This window comes from Motacilla alba, chromosome 18, assembly GCF_015832195.1.
Source record: "Motacilla alba alba isolate MOTALB_02 chromosome 18, Motacilla_alba_V1.0_pri, whole genome shotgun sequence".
NCBI classification, from domain to species: Eukaryota; Metazoa; Chordata; class Aves; order Passeriformes; family Motacillidae; genus Motacilla; species Motacilla alba.
The window spans coordinates 5219830-5236416 of record NC_052033.1 but is presented as its reverse complement, the minus strand read 5'-3'; the positions used below and the strand labels follow the sequence as shown (position 1 = coordinate 5236416).

At 55.9% G+C, this 16587-nt stretch overlaps 1 protein-coding gene across 4 annotated transcripts in view; it reads left to right on the top strand.

The window, feature by feature from the left end:
• Nucleotides 1-5690: 5690 nt before the first annotated feature.
• MYH10 (myosin heavy chain 10) overlaps nucleotides 5691-16587 on the top strand; it is an 88541-nt gene continuing 77644 nt past the window's right edge. For 2 of the 4 annotated variants that reach the window (XM_038157017.1, XM_038157020.1), the window contains exons 1-2: nucleotides 5691-5747; nucleotides 8191-8568. In XM_038157017.1, the coding sequence (XP_038012945.1) occupies nucleotides 8224-8568 (345 nt within the window). In that variant the 5' untranslated portion in view covers nucleotides 5691-5747; nucleotides 8191-8223. Of the gene's footprint in view, nucleotides 5748-8190; nucleotides 8569-16587 lie in introns of those variants that run through there. The other 2 variants (XM_038157018.1, XM_038157019.1) reach the window with 1 other exon arrangement.

Here is a 16587-nt window from a genome sequence, read left to right as displayed (position 1 = left end):
CTGAAAGCCCTCAGTCCGACACAAGTACCAGGGCAGCTTCCCAAACCCACACACGTGGTTTTCCTGGGACATTTCCGATCCCAGGGCGTGCTGAGCAGGGCAGGAGAGGGCAGATCTGGCAGACAAATTCCTGCTTTGAGGAGAGAAGGGAGGTTCAGGTTTCTGGATGGGTTTAAGCTGAGATTTGAGAAGGATCCCTCCTTTTCCTTGAGGGAAGAGCCCTGCATGCCGAACCCTCGTGCCGAGAGTGGAAGGCACGGCTGTGAAAATCCTGCTCTGCCTTCCCAGCTTCCACTCCTTCCCAGGGGTGGGTGGAGAGAAGGAACGCAGGAAGGCAGGAGCAGCTGAGCACAGGTCCCCCTGCACAGGCAGGTGTTGATCCAGCACGATCTGGGATCCTGGTGCTGCTGGCCTGGATCGGGACTGGGCCAGCAGGAGCAGGGCAGTGATTCCTCCCCTGTGCTGAGGGCACAGCCCGAGTGCTGTGCCCAGCTCTGTGCCCTCAGTTTGGGAAGGACTGGAGGGGCTGGAGCGTGTCCAGAGGAGGCAACAGGGCTAGAGAGGGGCAGGGAGCACAAACCCTGAGAGGAGCCACTGAGGGAGCTGGGGACACAAACCCTGAGAGGAACCACTGAGGGAGCTGGGAACACAAACCCTGAGAGGAGCCACTGAGAGAGCTGGGAACACAAACCCTGAGAGGAGCCCTGAGAGAGCTGGGAACACAAACCCTGAGAGGAGCCACTGAGGGAGCTGGGGACACAAACCCTGAGAGGAGCCCTGAGAGAGCTGGGGACACAAACCCTGTGAGGAACCACTGAGGGAGCCGGGAACACAAACCCTGAGAGGAGCCACGGAGGGAGCTGGGGACACAAACCCTGAGAGGAGCCACGGAGGGAGCTGGGAACACAAACCCTGAGAGGAGCCACGGAGGGAGCTGGGGACACAAACCCTGAGAGGAGCCACGGAGGGAGCTGGGGGTGCTCAGCCTGGACAAAAGGAGACTCAGGGCTGCCCTCATCACTCTCACAGCTCCTGAAAGGTGCCTGTGCTCAGTGGGGCTGGGCTCTGTCTCCAGGCACTGACAGAACCAGAGCACACAGCCTTAAGCTGTGAAATACAGGTTGGATATCAGGAAAAGTTTTTCCCAGAAAGGTGATAAAGTTCTGGAATGGCTGCCTGGGGAGGTGGTGGAGTCACCATCCCTGGGGGTGTTTAACAAAGCCTGGCTGTGGCACTGGGTGACAGGGTTTAGGTGAGGGGCTGGGGCTGGGTTGGACTCGATGATCTTTGAGGTCTCTCCCAACCCAGAGATTCTGTGAATTCTGTTACTCTGTGTGTGGGATGGATCTCAGCCTGTCCTCAGCTCCATCCCTTCCAGCTCCAGGAGGCTCGGGGTGCTCTGTGGAATGCCTCGGCTGCCAGGTGTGCCAGGAGCAAACCCCAAATCCATCCCTCTCAGCCTGGCAGAGGGGCTATTTCTGCTGCTGTGACATCAGGGGCACTGCAGCCTGGCCAGCCAGCCCTTGTGCAATCCCTTTGGACAGGAAGGAGCAGACTTTCCATTCCTGATTTAGAGAACTTTTCAAACTCTCCAGGACTGAAATATATGCTGGGTGAGACAATGGAGCTGGTGTTTGGTGCTGATCCCTCCTGTTTGGGAACGTTTCCTATTGACACACGAGGTGAAATCAGTGGTGTGGCCCTGGAGGACAGTCTGCTGCAAGAAATAAATGTAACCTCATCTGGCTGCCATTTAGTACAGCTCAGAAAGCTTTGAAACTCAGGCATCAAGCATGAGGCTTGAATTTCCCATTCCTTTCATGCCTCTCACATAGAAATGTTTATTATAAAGTAGTTTTCTCGTGGAATAATTTATCTTTTATCCCTACACCTCTCTGTTTTGAGCCCACACAACAAAGCAGTTTGTGCAGGGGCAGTTCTGCCTTTTCCTCCACCTTCCTTGGAAGGAGTCACAGCACTTTGTGCCTCAAGTGTGACCTCACCTCTGCCATGGGCACGGTGACATCTCTTCCCTGTGGCCACCCAAAGCCACAGCAGGTCAGGGTTTGAACTGGGAAATGAATTCAAATGGATTTTATTTAGGTGTCCCCTTGTCACCACTGAGCTCAGACCTCGTTCTGTGCATATGAGACCCCTGCATTTAAATACTGAATCCAAACCCTGGCTCAAAATTGCTCAGGACTGATGGGGGACAGATCTGACCCAGAAATCCTGAGGTGTTCTGCTCTGCAGGGGCTCCTGGGGGGCCAGACCCAGGTCTGTCACTCTTGGAGACGCACCCAAAATCTCCCACAGACAGAAAGGGAGGCACCAACCTCTGCAGGAGGCAAAAGTGCCAAATAGCCAAGGAACGAGGGGGTTTTGTGGGTGCTGCAGGGCCATGGGACAGGACAAGCAGCGTTGGGGTGCCAGGGGTGTCTTCCCCTTGCAGAAGTTTGTCCTGCCTGGAGCTGTGCCAGGCAGCCTGGGGAGGGAGGGAGCAGCACCCCGTGTGGAAAGGGGCTGCACGGGACACGCCAGCAGCAGCGAGACCTCTACATGAGGAACAAATGGAGCATTTTTGGCTTAAATTCTCTGTCTTGTTTCAAACATGTCAAGTGCTGCTTCAGGCTCAAGTGGCTCTTATTGACCTGCCTGGTGGGACAGGCTTTGCCTCAAGCTTGCCCTGGTAGCCACAATATCAAGAGACTTCTGTGTAAAGGTACAGGGGCAATTTTAGCATTAATGACCAGCTAAGTTTCTATTTAAATAAAAATCCCGTATGGATGATGTTTCTCTCTGCTTTCTCCAGCCTCTGCTGTCTCCTGGGTTGGACAGAAATATTTTCTTCCCCTCCGTGGGTTAAAGGCATTGAGTGGATTTGGAGAATTCCTTCCTAACAAGAGCTTGGATAAAAATAATTGTGTGATAAAAATAATAACCAGTGCTATACCCTGCCACGCTCCACATGGCATCTGCAGGATCCTCCAAGATTTTCCATGGGAAGAATTTCCTAGAAGAAACTGAACTCCTCAAACAGCTTGTGCCTAGATTAATGTTTTCTGGGTGGTGTTTCTATTTCTCTTTTAAATGGTGCTGAATGTGTAAAAATGGAAGTTTTCTGGAAGCAGGGAGATGTGGAGGTGCTGCCCTGGGGTGTGAGGGCGCCGAGGTTTGGATGCTGCTCCATCCCCTGGCCTTGGCTGCCTTGAGGGGTGACCACGGGTGATGCTGCTGCTCCTGGTGCCCGTGATCTTTCCAAAGGGAGCAGAGAGCTCATCGGACTTCTCTGTTGGAAAGTTCTGGCACTGCCAGGGAGCTGGTGTTGCCCTGTGAGCACTGGCCGAGCGCCTCATCTCACGGAGACCTGATGGCTGAGCAGGGAAAAGTGGAGATCTTGGGACATGCCCGTGTTTAGGCAACCCCAAACCCACGTGGGGTTGCCTCACTCGGTGCCTGGGGCTGCTCGGGGCAGTGGCCACCGAGCTGGGCTGCCCTGCCCGGGAGTGGCACAGCCCTCGCGCAGCCAAACGCAGGGGAGGAACCAGTTGAGCCCTTTGCCTTTCATCTGCCTGCGAGTCAACACCCTGATTTTTCGGAGAAACAGGACGTGCAAGACCTCCCACTGCAATGGTAATTACCAGGGAGACTTCCAGAGAAACCCGGGCGCCAGGAGCTGCGCAGGGCTGCTCTGTGTGCAGTGATGGGCTGGGGTGAGCCAGGGATCCCCAGGAGCCTGGCACCCCTGTTTGATTGTCCCCTTTGGGGTGAGCCAGGGATCCCCAGGAGCCTGGCACCCCCTGTTTGATTGCCTCCTTTGGGGTGAGCCAGGGATCCCCAGGAGCCTGGCACCCCTGTTTGATTGCCTCCTTTGGGGTGAGCCAGTGATCCCCAGGAGCCTGGCACCCCCTGTTTGATTGCCTCCTTTGGGGTGAGCCAGGGATCCCCAGGAGCCTGGCACCCCCTGTTTGATTGCCTCCTTTGGGGTGAGCCAGGGATCCCCAGGAGCCTGGCACCCCTGTTTGATTGCCTCCTTTGGGGTGAGCCAGGGATCCCCAGGAGCCTGGCACCCCCTGTTTGATTGCCTCCTTTGGGGTGAGCCAGGGATCCCCAGGAGCCTGGCACCCCCTGTTTGTCTGACTGCCCCCTTTGGGGTGAGCCAGGGATCCCCAGGAGCCTGGCACCCCCTGTTTGATTGCCTCCTTTGGGGTGAGCCAGGGATCCCCAGGAGCCTGGCACCCCTGTTTGATTGCCTCCTTTGGGGTGAGCCAGGGATCCCCAGGAGCCTGGCACCCTGTTTGATTGCCTCCTTTGGGGTGAGCCAGGGATCCCCAGGAGCCTGGCACCCCCTGTTTGATTGCCTCCTTTGGGGTGAGCCAGTGCTCCCCAGCCCTGTGCCAGAGCCTGGCACCCCACATTTGGCCGATTGCCTCCTTTTGAACGCTGCGACCCATCCCAAATTTTAACTTGGACTGTGAAGGCAGGTGTGATTTGAAACACTTCTGTTCCCGATCACAGACAGTCCTGCTTCCCAAGCACGGGGACAAGGGGACACATCCCTGCTGCTGTCCCCAGCCCAGCCAGGATCCCGCAGATTCCAGCTGGGATGCTCGCTCCTGCCGCATCTCCCCGCTCGCTCGCAGCCAGGAGGATCCAACACAAATTCCCTTCACATTTAACGCCGAGCCCCTCTCCCGGGGCGGGCGGGAGCCGCGGCAGCCCCGGGGCTCGCACAGCCGTGCTTCGGGCGTGGAGGCACCGGGCTGGAGGCACCGGGCGGGCCCCGGGAGGCTCGGCCAGGGAGGACAGGCGGGGAGGGTTGGGGACAGCCCGGGGAGCGGGTCCAGCGGCCCCCGGGGCATCCATCCATCCACCCATCCATCCACCCATCCATCCATCATCCATCATCCATCATCCATCCATCCATCCATCCATCATCCATCCATCCATCCATCCATCCATCCATCCATGGCCGGCCCCGGCAGCGCCGGCGGAGCGCAGCAGCCCCGGGGCGCTCGGAGGCTCCGCTCCCGCCGGCGCTGCCCCGGGACACGGCTCAGGAGCCGGGCCGGGCAGGGCCCCGAGCGGCTGCAGGGCGGCCCGGGGACACTCGGCCGCGACACCGCGAGTGTGCGACCGTCCGGGGAGTGACCGGGGGCGGTCACCGAGGGCTGCGGCCGGCGCCGCGGGACGGGCCGCGGGGGGAGCGGGCCCGGGCTCTGCACAGCCCGGCTCCGATCCCGGTCGCATTGGCGGTGGCGGTGCCGGGGACAGGGACAGGGACGGGGACGGGCCGCGGGGGCGCGCGGGCGGGTGCGGGGGAGGCGCGCGCCCGCCGCTCGCCGCAGCACCGGGGACGCGCCCCCGCCGGCCGTGCTGCAGCGCGGGGCGGGGCCCCGCCGTGACGGGCGCGGAGACCGCCCAATCAAAGCGGCGCTGCGGAGTGACGAGAACCAATGGGCGCCGAGAGGGCGGGGCGCGGCGCGGAGGCGGGCCGGCCCACGGCGTGCGGAGGTTGCTATGGCTGTGGCCGGAGAGCGGCCGCGGCGCGGGCCAATGGGAGCGCGCGGAGCCGCTGACGGACGCGGCCGCGGGCCAATGGGCGCGCGGCGCGCGGCGGCGGGGGCGGGCGGCGCGGCGGGGGGCGGCGGGGCCGGCGCGGCGCTAAAGGAGCGCGGCGGGCGCGGGGCGGAGCGGGCGCGGCGGAGCCGGCGGGCGGCGGGCGGGCGGCGGCCGGCGCTGCACAGGTGAGCCGGCGGGGCCGGCGGCGGGGCCGGGAGCACCGGGAGGGGGGCGGCTCGGCGGGGCCCGCCCGCGGCGGGGGTGTGGCGGGGGCGGCGGGCCCGGCACACAAAGACCCCCTTGTTGGGCCGCCCGCCCGCGCCGCCCTCCCCCCCCCCCCGCTGCCGGTGCCGGCCCCGGCCGCGAGAGGAGGGGGCCGGTCTCGGCCGGTCTCGGCCATTTTCTGCCGTCCCCGCGGGCCCCGGGCGGGGGGCGCGGGGCCGCGGCCGCTGCGGGCGCCGCCGGGCCGAGCCGCGGCCGCGTCTTTGTCCTTCGGGCCCGGCGAGGGGCAGCGCGGCGGCGGCGCGGGCGCTGCCCGGGCCCGGGGCTGCCCCGCCGGCCCTGCCCCGCCGCGCCCCCCGCCCCCCTTTTGTTCCGAACGCGCGTGAGGGTTTTGGTTTTTTTTTTTTTCTTTTTTCTTTTTTTTTCCTTTATTCGCACGTCGTCTGTTGGGAGTGCTGGATTCCTGCATGATAAATGCGCTCATTTGTGTGTTTCATTTGAATGCCATTGTTAGCGGAGGAGCCCTGGGTAGGGTGAGCTGCAGCTCGCTTTGCTCCTGCTCGGGGTCTTTTGTGCGGGGCTCCGAGGGGCTGCAGCCCGAGCGGCCGCGGGCCCCGGGCGGTGCCGGTGCTCCCCGCTGCTCCGGGGCTCCGGCGCTGCTCCGCTCGCTCCCGCCGTGCCGGTGTGGCGGGGAGCGCGCTCGGGGACCCACGCGTTCGTCTCGCTCTCCACCCTTCCGTTCCTCTGGGCCGCAGAGATGGGTAATTTCGTTGTACGAGCTCTGTTTGACCTTCAGCTCTCAGTGGCCCTTGGTGTGCGGGAGCGGAGCGCTGGCTGCCGGGGCTGTGCCTCACCTGCCCGGCAGCGCCCAGCCTGACACCGAGGGGCATTGGCACGCCGGGGTGGCACCGGCCTGCCAGGGCTTTGTTGGAGCCTGGCACGGTGGGGACAGTCACCTTTCTCACGTGGGTTTCAAAGCTCGCTGATTTCATCTGTGGGTTTCTCCAGCCAAATGTGGCATTCATTGACTAAACCTTCAGTTTCCTGGCGGAGGAGTCCAGCTGTCGCTTGGAGGTGTCCCCTCGAAGATTCCATCTTTGTTCATGGAAATTTTCTCTGAGAGGCTCTTCTAAAATACTTTGAATGTTGAGTCATCATCTCTTGATTTGAATTAAGCCATCTGTGCTAAGAGTTCTGCTCCTCACACCTCCGAAGGGTTCGGTGACTTCAGGCTTGCTTTGCACTGAAGTTGGACAATGTAACAAATCTCTCTCTCTTAGCTGCACACACAATTATCCCGGTTAATTACACGTTCTTCTCGGGAGGGTTGGGTTGCAGAGCTTCCATCAGGGCGCGTGCCATGGTAGGAAACGTGACAAATGCAGTTTGGGAACCTCCCTGGCTTTGTTCCCGAGCTGGCCTTTGGGTTCCCTGCTGGGAAAGGATTCCGTGGCCAGTGTGGGGTTCTTCAGCAGGGAAGGTGGTGTGTGTGTTACAAACCAAGCCCTCTAAAGTCTGAGGAGCAGGGGTCAGGCTTTGCCTTGGCGCTCTGTGGGCAGTTGCAGATGGATCTGCCAGCTCCAGGAATCCTGGCTCTGATGGCAGTGCCTCTGGAAGGGGCTGGGGCCTCTCTTGGGTAGGGGCAGCCAGGTAAAATGAGTGTGCAGGGGCTCTTGTCAGTCAGAGCTTTTTCTCTCTGCTTCAAATTACCCGTGGAGCTCTTGGAAAATCCAGCATCATTCCTTGCAGTGTTTTGAGCCTGGAGGTAAACTTGAGATCTGGAGACATTTTTTGGAATATGGTGATGTCAGCACTCAGGACTGAGAGCGGGAGCAGGCTGTAGAAAAGCAAAGCTTTTCAGGAAGAATATGAGCAAGGTCTAGCTGCCTGGGTGGCTTGCAGAAACCCCAAGTGTCCCAAGTTCTTGTCTGTAGCTGCAAATCCACATTTTTAAACCTCATCCTTGCCGCCTTCTGGCTTTTGCAGCAGAATCCACTGAGCAGATTTATGGGTTTGTATCTATCTCTGTATTTGTGTTTTTCACTGTTCCATCACAGCTGAGTTTACTGCCAAGCTTCTGCTCTGTTTGCTCTGGTTCCTTATCTGAGCCCAGCACACAGGTGCGTGTTTTGCCTGCCCGCAGCTCTCGCTGTGATGTCTCTCCCTTGCTGCTGCACAGCTGGAACCCCAGTCCCTGCTGGCTGTCCTGCCCTGGGTCTGGGTGACACTTGACAGGTAACTGAGCTGCTGTGTGGCACAGGTGTCTGAGCAGGGGCTGTGCAGCGGCTTCTCCAGGCTGGGAGCTTGTCCCAGGGAGGGAGCTGCTGCTGGAGAGGGAGCTGCTGCTGGCTCCCCGGGCTCTGGGGCTGTGTGTAACGTGCTCCTTGTTCTCCCTCTCTGTGGCAGGGTGACTGGGAGCAGAGCCCTTCTCTTGCCGGGATGGCGCAGAGGTCGGGGCAGGAGGATCCGGAGCGCTACCTCTTCGTGGACAGGGCTGTCATCTACAACCCTGCCACCCAGGCCGACTGGACTGCCAAGAAGCTGGTGTGGATCCCCTCGGAGCGCCATGGCTTCGAGGCAGCCAGCATCAAGGAGGAGAAAGGGGACGAGGTGTTGGTTGAGCTGGCGGAGAACGGGAAGAAGGCGCTCGTCAATAAAGATGATGTTCAGAAGATGAATCCTCCCAAGTTCTCTAAAGTGGAAGACATGGCAGAATTAACCTGTTTAAATGAAGCCTCTGTGTTGCATAATTTAAAGGATCGCTATTACTCCGGGCTCATCTATGTAAGTAGTAATTATGGGATCCGTTCTGGGTGCTAATTCAGCTGACCTTACCTGATTGCCATCCCTTCTGTTACAGCAGCTCTTGGCTTTGATTTTGGCAGCCTAAATACTTTGTACCCCCAGCATTTGCATGAGTCCAAAGTCTTTTTCCATGCTGTGTGCAGGTCAGGAGCTCTGTCATAAAACAAATAATAGACTTTTGTGAGCATCTTTCAGCCACAGAATGTGACATGGCAGCTTGGGGGGCTCTGCTGTGCTGCTCCTTGAGCACTTGCCTCCTGCTGAACTGATCCCGTGAGCAGTGGCAAGTGGCTTCCTTGAGCTGAGGGAGGTGACAAAGCCTCGCTTTGCTGGATTGCTGTGTTTAACTGCTCGTGTGAATGAGCACATCTCTAGTTTTAACTTGCTGCGTGTTAAAAATGGCAATAAGAGGCTCTGCTGGTATTTAAAATATGAAGTTTGGGAGTACTGGGAGTGCAAAATGTCTTTTTGGAACTGAATATCAGCCTAGTGGCCAGGAAGGGATGTGTTCAAGTGCTTAAAATAAACCAATAAGATAAAGGTTGTTTTTTTCCAGTGGTTTTGAAGCACTGATTGAACATCTGGCTTATCAGCATCTTGCTCTGGAGCTGGGAATCACAGCGCCCTTGGTGCTGTCTGACCCTGCTCCTCCCCTGGGCTCTGGCCCAGGTCTGTGCCTGCAGTCGGGAGCAGCTCCTGCTCTCTTGGCAGACTGGCTGCACTGTGACTTGTTGGGTCGGGGAGTCAGGAACAGCTACAAGGAGACTTTGTCTCAAAAGACACTGGAACATCTGCTGAAATGCTTGCTTCACTTTTTATAAACACTTAAAGCTTAAATCCACTTTGTTTAGTCCTGATAGCTGGCTCGTTTTCCCCTCCATATGGGGATTAGGGGGTACATTTTCAGCTTGAGCTTTGATAATAGTGGGACTTATTGAAATGATGTACAACTACAAAGTGGTTTTTTTTGTATTTGTGTGTCTTTGTCAGCTTCCTCCTCCAAGGCCTTACACCAAGGTGCTCACTGCAGAGCTGGTGAAAAAATACTTCTGGAATGATTCCTGCATAAGGAAACTAATTGCATAAATAATGGATTGAAAACTAAACGTAAACAGGCTGATAGGTCAAAAGTTTCCAGTCTGTGTATCAATCCTAATTATGGCTTAGGAAATTCATTACGACTATTACAGCTCTATTTCATGGTGGAGGTTAAAAACCTGCAGGCCTTGAATGTCACAGCAAGCTCTAGTGCAGGGGCTGCCAGCACAGCCCAGGCGTTTCTGGGGTGCTGTCAGAACCTGGCACGCAGGGCACAGGACTGTCACCCTTGGAGAGAGCCTGGCTGCTCAGGCAGGTGGAGTTTGGGAGGTCCTGCAGGTGCCTGGCCTTGTTCTCTTCCCAAGGGTTCATCCCTCTCTGCTGAGGCAGAGTGCAGCTCGTTCCTTGGCTGTGCTGCTGCTGCCACGCGGGGGGACAGTGCTTGTGGGTCTGTGACAGCCCTCCCTGCCCAGCTGGGAGCTTGGCTGGGCTGAGAAACTCCAGCCCTTGTTGGGTTTGCTGAGTTACAGGGATGCTGCTCTGCCCAGAGCGCTGCTCAGTGTAGGAATTGCCTTCTGGGCTGGAACGGAGCCTGGCGTGGTGAAGGTGTGCAGGACTGGGTGCTGCAGAGGCTCACAGGGACTGGGAGCACTGGGAGCCAAACTGGGAGCACTGGGAAGCTTTTTGGGGTAATTTTGGGATTTTTTGGGGTGATTTTGGGGCAATTTTGGGGTGATTTTGTTGGGAAATTTTGGAGCTGTTGGGGGCTCTGTGGGGCAGCCTGAGCTTCAGCAACGTGGCCACAGCCCAGAGCCATTGCCCACGGTGTGCCTGGTGTAAGCAAAGGAGCCCAGCTGAGCTGAGCTAAGGGAGTTCTGGTGGTTTGGCCGTGCCGATGGGAGCTGGTTACAGCTCTGGTTGGATCTCCAGGTAGTACTCCCATAATAACCAAATGAAAATTGCATCTTTTGGTGTTGGTCTCAAGCAGTTGAGGTGCGGGTGGTGAATCTGATCAGGTGTCCTGGAATTTCCCAACAGGCAGCGCGGGGTGTTGCCTTTCTAGGAAGTGAAAGATGCAAGAATGTCAAGTGAAGCAGACACATGTTTCCTCTCAGTCCCTAGAAAGGAAAGGAGCGAGCTTTGGTGGCTGCAGTCATCTGGCCGTGATCTGTGTCCAGATGACGCTGCTGCAGGAACAGGAGGCTGACTAAGGCCCGCGGTGACCTGGGCACTGATGCTCCCTCCAAGAGTTTCATGTAACATCCAAGTAGGGGTGGCCAGCAGTTTCTGGAACTTGCAGCATCTCTGCTGCCTGCCAAGTGTTGTGATCTCAGGCTCTGAGCACCACTGCTGAGCTGTGGGAGGTGAACACAAGGGGACAACATGGAAGGTCAGGGCTTGTGAAGGCATGGTGTTGAGTGTCCTGTCCCTCTGGGCTCTGCTCATGGCAGCACAGGACGTGGAAAGGAGCAGGACTTGCACAAGAATGCTGGGGAGGGTGTTTGGAGTGTCAGTTGTGGTGATCCCAGGTTCTGCTTTGCAGATGAAATAACTTTAATTGCTTGCTCCACTTTTAACATCATCTGTTCCACTGGTTGCCACAAGGTTTATTTGGAGTGTTAGTGCTGGCTCTGTGAAGGTGCAGCCTCCTGCAGCAGGTAGTTTAGTTTTTAGTGTTTTTAGTTTTAGTTTAGTTGTTTTTTCATTGTTTCTGCCTTTGCTTGCACTCTCCCTTGTGTTTCATGGCTGAGCTTCCCCAAGTCCTGTGCTTTTTTAGGGATGTCAGTGTTTCTCACCTGTCATTTGTGTCACTGATGCTCTGGGTTGATCTTGGTATGCTGCTGGAGTGGGCTTTGCTTCCTGTGAGTGCTTGTGATGGACTCTCCGGTTCAGAATGCACTGCTGTGGCTGCCCTGCTCTGGAGAGGCCAGCTGTCACCCTGGCCTCAGGCTGCATTGGTGACATGCTTCAGCTGCACATCAGGAGCTGCAGGTGGTTCACGGGGAGGGCACCCAGTGGATACCCACGGGCTTAGGAGGTCCTTTGAAGATTTGCAATAGACATGATTTTGCTCAGACTGGTTTTATGGTGCTTCCTGAATATCCTCATCCCATGACCTGAGTTCCAGGTGACTTTCTGGGGGTGTGGCTTTAAGAAAGGAGTAGTTCTGGTCAGAGGTTTTGGCTCTCTTAGCTCTGTACCCTGGGTGAGGAAACATCTTTATTCTTGCATGACCTGCGTGTGAAATGCCACTGTGGAGGCTTCTAGATAGCAGCCCTAGAGCTTGGTTTGTGCTCAGCTGTGTCTGCAGAACATGATTTCATGGGGGGAAGAAGCCTTTGAATCAGAGAATGAGATGGAGAAATGAAATCCACTGGGAAGGGTGGATGGTGAGGGTCCCTCAGCCCTGCACACTGCTCTTTCAAGACCACACTTGATTTTAGGTGATGCTTTACCCAGCAATTTAAAGCCCTTTTGATAGCAAGAAAGACTCTTCAATCTCACCTTTAAAAATGTATTTTAAATCTAGAAACATCACCTTGTGTACCTCTTGTGGACAGAAATGTCCTGCCAAAGCCCGTGGGTCTCTCGTGGCTGCACAGCTTTGCCACAAGGTTCTGCTTTTGCAGAGCTGAGCTGCACGTGGCTGGGTTTGAATGCTCTGACTGTGAGTGCAGGTGAGCACGGAGCAGTTCTGGGGTAAATGGCACGTCTCCCACTCCGTGCCTCTGTAAACTCTGGAGTCTGAGTGCCTTTTCTGATGCTCTGGCAGGGCCACGAGTCTGGCTTGTGCAGTTCCCACTGCAGCAGGGTGGCATGAGGGAATTGCTCACTCACACAGGGTGTAGCTAAGCTGCAGTAAAACCCGAGGTGTCCCAAATTCAATGTGCTTTATAGCCGTTTATTTTAAAACCATTGCTGCAGCCACATCTGTGGTAGGCCCAGCTCTGCTGGAGGAAAGCCTTGCCCACGGGTGGTTGTGTGGCTTTGTGATACCCCAGAAATGATTGCAGCTTCTCCTTAGCTGCTTGCTGCCCCATTCAGTCAGAAGGATTAAAATGGACAGAATTTCTCACTCGTGTGACTCCGTGCAGTGTCCAGATGGGCCCTTGTGGCTGCTGGGGAATGTGGGGAGCCCTGGGCTGCCTTTGGGGCTCAGGTGGGGACAGGTACCCACGGTGTGTGCGCTCTGGGGTGAGTCAGGCCAGAGTGATGAGTATTGCTGCTCCTCGAGGAAGGACAGCAAAGCCTCAGGAAGGGTTTAGATTCAGCTTCAGAGTCCCCAAACTCCAGCGAGCTGTGCATTATCTTCCCTGCCCACTCCCCCGTGGTTTTTTTTTAAGCCAAGACTTTTGAAAAAGCATTGGAAGCTGTTTATGTGAGGCTTGGAGTTAGTTCCTGGAAGCCTCCTGCTGGTTCAGCTCTCCTGGCACAGGGCTGCTGGCTTTTCTGTGCACCAGTGAAGTAGAAAACGTGCTCACTGTGTGCAAGTAAAACCCCGCAGCAGGTATTTGTTGATAATTGCAAGTGTTACCTCTGTAATGGGTCTGCAGCCCTGTTATTTCACTTCTGAATGTACTTTCAGTTTTATTGGAGGAGGAGAGGGAAAGAATGGGAGCTGTGCCACAGTCCCCAGTTGCAGAGCCTGCTGTGGGTGGCAGCTCTTCAGCCCTGCACTGGAGGAGCTGTCTTTAAGCTGTTCCTTCTGTTAAGCTGCTGCCTCCTGCGAGGCCTGAGTGTAACCTAGAACAATCCGTGGAATTATATAAGCACCTGTGTTCTAATTGCTTTCATTTTCCTGCTGGTCCAGTTGGGAATGTTTCACGTTACCGAGTGTCAAAGATTGGTATTGAAAGAAACCTGCAAGAAGTGGAGTTTGTTACTTCATTCTTTTTCCCACCACAAGCCAGTCACTGGATCTAATACCCAGCATGTGGCAGAAGAAATGCTGGGGTTCTCACTGGAGGAACTGCCTTGACACAAGAACTTTTTTTTATGTTGACTCTGATTTTTGGAAGACTCATAAATGTGCTCGAGTTGAGGGAGCTCTGTGTGCAGGGTTAGAAATGCTGAGGGACTGCAAGGAAGTGAACCAGGTGAGCAGAGGTGTGACAAAGGCCTTGTTCTTGTCCAGCTGTGTTTCTGTAAGGAGGGTGGGTGAGGAGTGTGGAGAGGAGCAGCAGCTTGCACTGCTCTCTGTGTGCAGGGCTCAGCTGGGTGCAGTGTGCCTGTGTCAGAGGTGCTGCAGGGCTGTCTGTGGGGCACTCGGGCTCTGGCATGCAGCTCTGCAGGAGCTGCTGGGAGGATGGTGATGCTCCTGTGGGCCTGCTGCCAGCTCAGCTCATGGGTGAGCTCTGAGCACTGGCTGTGGCCGAGGCAGGGAGCCCAGGCTGTGGCCCTGAGCGTGTCTGTGGGAGAGGGGGAGCTGGCAGGGCAGGGCCTGCACTGCTGGGCTGGGGGGTTCTCTCTGAGCACATACCTGGGGGCTGTGAGTGAGGAAACAGCCCTGCTGAGCCCCAGCTGTGCAGGCATTCCCAGACACATCAGCTCCAGTGTGGGCTGAGCTTTTCCATTCCCAGCTGGTGTGTGTGTTGGGCTCCTTCCCTTTCTCATTCTCCTGCTGGTTGCCCTGATTAAATCTGAGGCTGTCACCCCCAGCCTCTCTGCCCTGACCTTCCCAGGCTGGTCCTTGCCCCTGTGGGGCACCCTTTGATTCCAGGGTTGTGCCCAGCCAGGGCACAGCCTCACCTCCATCCCTCTGGGGCTGAGGAGCTGCCTCTCCTTCCTTAGGGCTTGACTTGGGTAATTCCAGGGGGAAGAGGTGCTCTGTGAGAAAACCATGTCTAGCTCGGGGAACTCAGCTTGCAGTGTGAAAGGTGAGTGTGTAACCTCAGGAAGTGAAAGCCAGGCAGAGAAAATGCTCTGTGGAGGCAATTTATCAACTGGAGAGAGAGCTCCACTCCCTTAGTTATGGGACAGTGCTTAAAGCATGTGGTGCTGGGCTGGGAATGCTGGTCTCTGTTTCAGCTGGGATATAATAATGAGAGCTGTCTAAATGCTTACTTCAGCTTAATTATTTCTGTAGGAATAGCGTGGATCTGTCACTTTCTCTATTTGAAGAACTGGAGCTCAGTGTTGAGCCTGTGTTTGGGGTGGTGCAGGCTGGTTATTCAGGTGCCCAGCTGTACCTGCACGGTGCTGCTGTCTCTCAGTGCTGCTTTGAGCAGGGCTGTGCACGGCGTGGCAGAGGAGAGCAGCCACAGCAGCTCATCCCTGGCTGCAGGAGCAGTTCCTGCCAGGGGCAGCCCCAGGCCTTTTATTGCCCTGCACTCCTCCTGTGCGTGCACGGGCAGGGGTGCTGTGCTTGTGGGGAGATCAGGCTGTGAGGCCACACTCCAGATGGAGCCTGAGCTCCCAGGTGTTTGCAGCTGGGAATTCACCCTGTGTGCCAGCTGGTCACTCCCAGCCAGCTCCCTGCCAGGGTGCAGGGATGGAATGGGGTTTGAAACAGGCCAGTGCCGGGATCCTGAGCTCTGCAGGTCGGGACGGCTTACCAGAACCCAAATTACTGCATGATAAACTACTGGATACAGGCTGGAAGCATCTGGAAACCTTCAGAGTGCACATTTAGTGTCCTGAAGGGGAGCTTGTGTAACCAAGCTCTCAGCCAGAGCTCTCCTTTACTGTTTGTGTCTGGAGCCCTGCCTGGAGAGTGCATCCCAGGTGTCCTGTGGCTGTGGGTTGGTGCTGCCTGTTCCTGGTGAAGCAGGAATGTCTTCAAACAGCTGATCCATCAGCTCGAGGTGAATCAGCATCTTTGCTTGCCTTTCAGTTCTTCATGTGCTCATCTACCTCTGTCAGCTGAAAAATGAATGAAGGCTGCTTCTCCATCCAGCCTGGGCTGTTACTGGAGCTCACCCGGCTGATCCCAGCTCTTATTCCCACCTGGCAGTTCCAGCAGCGTGCCCAGGATAGAGTTCATTAAATGGCTGTCCATTTGTTAGGCAGATGTGTGTGTATTCCTGATCGTTCCTCCCGGGGCTGCTCACCAAGAAGCTTTTTTGAGGGGTTTTGAGCAGTCTCTGCTTTCCCTGTGTTTGGTTTCCATGCACAAAGCCCTTCCCTGCTTTTTTAGGCACGGTGATTCACTGTGAGTCTTGCAGTTATAAAACAGCTGTGAAAGATTTTGGTACCATTTGCTCCCTCCCAATTAAATTTGGCTCATTAAAAGCATCCTTTCTGTGTTTCTGTGCCTGCCAAGCCATGAAGCCAGCCCACCAATATGTTCATCTATTGCTTTCTGCAATAGATGACAGTCAGGAAATTGGGAAAATTCAGTTCCATCTTCCTGTGACTAAATTAAGGCTGGGCAGGGTGGTGCTGGTTTGGGAAAGGTCTCATTTTGAAATTCTGCAGGGAAGCAGCAGGAGAGTGAGCTGGGTAGCACTCTCAGGAAATCAGGGTGTTGGAGTTCAGGTGCTGCATGGCACAGAGGGAATGGCCTGGGAGAAAAACCTCTCCTTTAGATTTAGCTTTAAATAAATGAACCCCAGCACTGGCAAAATGTAGAATTTTGTGCTTCATAACTTCTAATTCAGCCCTGTTCAATATGAAGATTCTTCAATTGACCCTTTTCAGTTGCCCAGGGTATTCGTTGGCCTTCTCTGGTTTGGTTATGTTGGGCTTTGCTTATTCCATTCCTTCCAGGTTCACAGGTTCATCAGCTGCTGCTGCAGGAGACAGCCTGGCCAGGCCTCCAGCTCAGGTATTATCAGCAGAGGTTTGTTAGGGTTGTTTCTCTAGGTTATCAATTCTTTCTGTAGCTAAAATAGTGACATTTACTCCATGTCTGTGCTGGGGACAGAAACTGGAGATGCCAAAGCAACTGGAGGGAGGAGAGGAGGATAACCTTCAAAGAGCTGTTTTATCCCAGTGCTTAAGATTTTTTTTTAAATTATT